The 5,280-nt window shown below is 37.2% G+C and overlaps 1 protein-coding gene across 3 annotated transcripts; it reads right to left on the reverse strand.

Moving 5' to 3' along the window:
• Window positions 1-603: 603 nt before the first annotated feature.
• On the reverse strand, window positions 604-4,987 carry LOC108321145 (allantoate deiminase 2). Of its 3 annotated transcripts, none has more exons than XM_017552806.2 (12): window positions 4,730-4,977; window positions 3,726-3,817; window positions 3,366-3,469; window positions 3,210-3,294; window positions 3,006-3,122; window positions 2,709-2,818; window positions 2,525-2,630; window positions 2,333-2,419; window positions 1,570-1,812; window positions 1,323-1,448; window positions 1,072-1,233; window positions 604-988 (listed from the first exon to the last, which is right to left on the reverse strand). In XM_017552806.2, the coding sequence occupies exons 1-12, from the start codon at window positions 4,824-4,826 to the stop codon at window positions 866-868; spliced, it is 1,452 nt and encodes a 483-aa protein (XP_017408295.1). In that variant the 5' UTR covers window positions 4,827-4,977; the 3' UTR covers window positions 604-865. The 3 variants fall into 3 exon arrangements, with proteins under 3 accessions (XP_017408295.1, XP_017408296.1, XP_052732736.1); XM_017552807.2 differs by having other exon boundaries at window positions 3,726-3,770; window positions 4,730-4,882; XM_052876776.1 differs by lacking the exon at window positions 604-988 and having other exon boundaries at window positions 1,078-1,233; window positions 1,526-1,812; window positions 4,730-4,987.
• Between the last annotated feature and the right edge of the window lie 293 nt (window positions 4,988-5,280).

The raw sequence follows: 5,280 nt of genomic DNA on the forward strand, positions 1-5,280 counted from the left end.
GTGTATTGGATATTGTTGTTTTGTACTTAAACATTAAACAACGTGAGAGGATATCCAAAGTTTATACGAACTACTTAATGCGAATCCGAATATGATTACATTCGTGTTCCTCTATTTATTGTGACAGTCACATTTGAACTTTGACCACAGATGTTCATTCATATTCCTTTATGTTCAATCATCCACACTCACGACAATATCATAATTCATTCGAAGAAATTATTTTGTACCAAGAGAATTAATGGCCAAGAATTGCACTTGCAGATAAACTCTACTTCCCAATACTGTTTTTTTTTTTCTGAGTATGGAATCAAACATGGTTTACCTTGTCTCTTTCAATCTCTTCCAATTCAAGAACCACTCAATAAAATGAATCAAAAAGTATTTGTCAATTTTCTTTTAACTCAGAAGACAACAAAATACATTTGCCAGAAATTTGATTCCATAAAGCATGGATTTAGAGCCAAGCATTTGTGTGGGAACAAATAATCCGTGCATTCACCAATATTTGATATTATCATCTTTCATCAACTCCTTGTGTATGAGTATGATAGCTTTGGTTTACACTTTCATGATAACTACTTCCCAAGCCATACATAAACATTTACACTAACATTATATATACCTATTAAAGTAAAAAGTAAAATCAGTCATAAGCTTTATCCGACAGTGGCAAAGAACATGCAGAACAACTTGAGCCGTTTCCTGATAACAGGATAACTAAAACCAAAAATTCAATTACACAACTATAAGAAGACACAAACAACTAAAGAAAAAAGAGTTAACTCATGAATTAACTCAATAAATTAACCTATAATTACAAGCTATAATATCTATTTATTGCTTTACACAGTTATCATATCACTTATGATAGATTTTCCAGAAATGACAAGGTTGCTAAACCAGCTGCCCAGACATCGTTATCTAGCACATGTTCTTGTGGAGAGTGACTGATGCCTCCACGACATCGCACAAACAGCATTCCCACCTGTTCAAATCCTCATTCGTTGTCAGATTCTGTAGAGTAAATTGCATGTCAAAACACACAGATAAGGAACAAAAATGTGTCACCTTTGTTAAGTGAGATATTGCCATTGCATCATGGCCTGCTCCACTCATTAATGTTGGCACTTCGTCCTGAATGTCACCCTCCATCTTCTTTAGTGCAGAATAAGTTGCAGACTTGAGCTGAGAACTCAGATCAGAATCACAAATCACAGCACCTGCATCATGCTGAAGTGAACAAAACAAAGTCATTGATTGTTGTTAGTACAATTCAGAAAACAACTGAGAAAAACAAAAGAAGGCCAACCAAACCAAACCTTGTGTTCAATAATGCAGGAAACTGAACGCTTGTCACATATTTGGTAAATTTGTTTTGACAAATCATAGATAACAGCCTCACGTCCAAGGTCATCAATTGCTCGTATGTCAACCGTATATGTAACCTACAACAATCCAAAAAATTCACTGTCATCAAGGGCCTCCTCAACCACAAAAATATGAAATGATGACGCACGCCCACTTTGACATTCCAGGGTCAGCGCATTTTAGAAATTCATGGCTTGCCTGGCCTGGAATGACATTACTGGCACTTGGCCATGTTGATATCTCTCCAACAGTACAGACAAGTGAGCTTGACAGTGATTTCACTGTTGAATCACTGCAATGAGCATCATAAGAAAGGTATTCTTCAGGATGTTTACAGAGGCTTTCCAAGACCACAATTTGTTCCGCAGCAGCTGCCATAGGATCCTGGCGCATGGACATAGGGACTGTTCCAGCATGACCTTGTGATCCTCTAACTGTAACCTGCATCGTTGTTTATGTAATTATAAACCACATATACATAGGCGTGGGCGTATAAGTATAGCAATAACTACAAGTAAACTAACAGTATCAATGTGCAGATAGATCTGCTTTTAAAAATGTCTTTCACAAGCATTGATATTGAAAGTTTATTTAGATACACCAACTTACAATATTGAAAGTGCACAATCTTAGTTGCTGATAAGAATATCAATAGTTAATATTCCAACACATTCAGAATTTGTTATGCTTGTGCATATCATGCATAACAACCATTGGTTTTTTTATCAGCAACCAAGACTGCTTACTTTATCCTGAGTTACTGTAGATGAGCCAAATTCTTCATTGACAAGTTTACCTCATATTTTTCACACGCATTAAAAGATTAAAGTTTTCTTTGTTTGAAAGACAACTTAGATAATCAGTTATATCTTGTTGGGTTCACATAGAAGTAACAACCACAACTGATCCAAGTAACTATGAGCATTACAACACATGACAGAAAATCTAAGTTGTAACATACCTTCAATCGTGTCTGCCCAGCTATGCCTTTAACCACACCAAGTGGGAAACCAACTTGTTCTAGCACAGGACCCTGCTCAATGTGAACCTGCAACATGTAATAAACAACAACCGAGCAAATTCTTATGAGCTTATTGGTGAAATTATTGAGAAAAATAGCTCAATAGATGAACAATGAAAATGTTTGTCACACCTCAACATAACCCCAAACAGATTTTGGGTCATACTTGAGCTTCAAAAGACTTTCCTCTGTAATGTCTATTGAGTTCTCCTTAAGAAAATCTTTTATCATTACATCCCTGAAAGAGGTATATGAATAAATATACTGATGATGAAAAATTTATTATAAATGTAACTAGGAAGTTGCAAGGTGAAACCTCTTATCAGATATCTCTAATGTTGTAGCAGGCAAGATACCAGCTATAGCACCACTGCCCAAGAAAGTAGTTTGAAATCTGACACCCTCTTCATCACTAAATGCAATCACCTGAATCATTAGAAAGATAAGATGACATCAATAAAACAGTAGCATAGTTCCAACATTTCCATGTACATTTTCTGACTATCTTTTTCTCGGTGCACATCATTATTACCAAAGGATACAATAAATTAATGAGCAGTGAGCACAAACCAGTACTCTTTTACTGAAAACTAATATCAGTTAGTTGACTAACCTCAACGGGGCGCTTTAGCTTTTCCAGCTTTCCATTGACATGCATGGCCTTCAAGGCAGATATTGCAGAGACTATTCCTAGGGATCCATCAAACATCCCAGCATCAACAACAGTGTCCTAATATCCATCATTCAAATGGATCGTCACTATTGTCAAGGAAAGGTTCAATTTTATTTAAACAAATTGAGGGAACAAATGACTCACCATGTGAGAACCAATCAATAAAGCTTCAGCATTTGCATTTGCACCTTCGACTCGACCGTGTACATTTCCCATTTGGTCCACCCAACTGCAAAGAATAAAAGCATCAGTCATGTCTTCAGAAAGACTATTCAGGGTTGAAGAAGTTAGAAGGCTAACGTTCTCAAACCAGCATCCTCCATCCATCTACGAATAAGACTAATTGCCCTCATGGATGCAGGACTCAAGAATGTCCTCTCCAAATAATTTTTACCATCACTCACCTGTAATCCAACAACAACATTAAATTCAAAGAATAAATAATTTGCAGTGAAGTGTACGTAATGCAATAAGCAATTTAGGTAACACAATGTTGCTCATTTCTTTCAATGCTATACTTTAAAGCTGACACACATTGAAGTTATCTGCATTTTCCTGTATGGATCTGGATCATTGGGGTCAATAAAGAAACTCATACATGTATGAGTAGAAATATAAATGAAAAAAGTATCAAAGTAATGCTGAGTTCAGATATGTTACCTTCCCAAGCTCATAAAGCCTCGCCACTGCCTCGTCTCTTAGAATCTGTGGAAACAAATCATCTCTTTTTTCTAAATCTCCTGTCTCAATACCTAATCATTTCAAATAGGTACTTAGAACATTCACGCAATCAATCACATCTACCAACAAGAACAAACAAAGCTACCTTGTGCTTCCCGTTTTCTTTACTCATTTTTGTAAATTAAATTGCGCCAGTTACACAGAATTTCTCACTACAAATTGTGAAGAAGAAGAAAAAAAAAATCCCAATTGGCACCAAAAAAAACAAGATACTTGCATCACCCTCTTTCTCTTTTACACAGACTAATTTTTAATTTCAAAATCTGACCCATAAAAGAGTAGCATACCCCTCCTACCAACACCCTACCCATTCCAGACACAACTTGAACTCAGATGTCCCAATCAGAATAATAAGTTACTATAAATCATCTCGTCAACACAAGCATCTCCAGTGAACTAACAAGAGTCGTGAATTGACCCATTAGCACCACGCAACTATAACAACCAAACAAAACACAAATTTTCTGATCTATCTCAACTCGGTCCTCACACAAACGCCATCTCCATGTGAATCAGGTGTCAACTCATCCACAGGCTCAACACAAGCCCAGAAAGGCACACCCAGAGAGATGGTCAAAGGGAGAATCACAATACAAGGACCCACGTGAATATTTTATCAAAAAAAAAAAGATCCCTTTTTGCGTAAGCTGGTTGAGAGAGATTCAAGGTGACGCCAGAAACGGGAGAATCTCAACCGTCACCACGCTGAGTGTGCCTTTTCTGGGCTCTGTTGCATCGAAATCTGAGAGAAAGAAAGAAAAAAAGAGATCTTGTGCTAACATCATGGAAACGGAATCTGAATCCTTAAAAGGGTGACTCGTGTCTTTGCACCTCATGCAAACTATATCACAAGAACAATAACAAAAACAACAAGCTTTGTTTTTTATTTTCTTAGCCAACTGAAAAGAGAAGAAAACAATTACCAGAGAACATGGAAACACAAGAAAGAGCTGACAGGAGGCAGGAGAGAAGGAAGCAAGAGTGAAGAAAAGTTGTGGTGGTGGTGGTGGTGGAAAACATGGTGGTGGGTGGTGGTGGTGGTTGTTTATGGATGGAGAAAGCAAAAGCACAAGAAGCTAAGCTAAAACTGAAGGGTTTAGCTTTAGCTTAGCTAGGTACCAATGCTTCCCAATCTCAAGGACCGAGTGAAGCACAGGGAATAATATGAATTTGTGGTGGAAGTGTTGGCGGCTCAAAGGCTCACCAACGAGCCCGTGACATGCACGAGCGATGTCCATTGTGGTGGGACCCCTCTCTTCTCTCTCCTCTCTCGCTCCTCTCTCTGTAAGTGCAAGTGTCAGTATTGTTTTTGCATTTCCATGTGTTGCAGATGCAGTTATCCTTTACGTAACTCCTTTCATCTCTATTCACTCATATTTACTTCAACCAATTACCATATTATAATTTCCTCAAAAACTTCCAATATATTTTAATATAAACTTTTAATCACAATATTTAATGATAACTTAAACTA

Source organism: Vigna angularis, chromosome 4 (assembly GCF_016808095.1).
Source record: "Vigna angularis cultivar LongXiaoDou No.4 chromosome 4, ASM1680809v1, whole genome shotgun sequence".
NCBI classification, from domain to species: domain Eukaryota; kingdom Viridiplantae; phylum Streptophyta; class Magnoliopsida; order Fabales; family Fabaceae; genus Vigna; species Vigna angularis.

Excerpts from the sequence above, each read along its gene's own strand:
- LOC108321145 (XM_017552806.2), bottom strand. The coding sequence starts at position 4,826 with ATGTTTTCCACCACCACCACCACCACAACTTTTCTTCACTCTTGCTTC. Across the intron at positions 3,123-3,209 it reads TATTGATTGGTTCTCACATG|GACACTGTTGTTGATGCTGG; the intron begins GTGAGTCATTTG and ends GATGGATATTAG. Across the intron at positions 2,420-2,524 it reads CTGTTTGGGGTTATGTTGAG|GTTCACATTGAGCAGGGTCC; the intron begins GTGTGACAAACA and ends TACATGTTGCAG.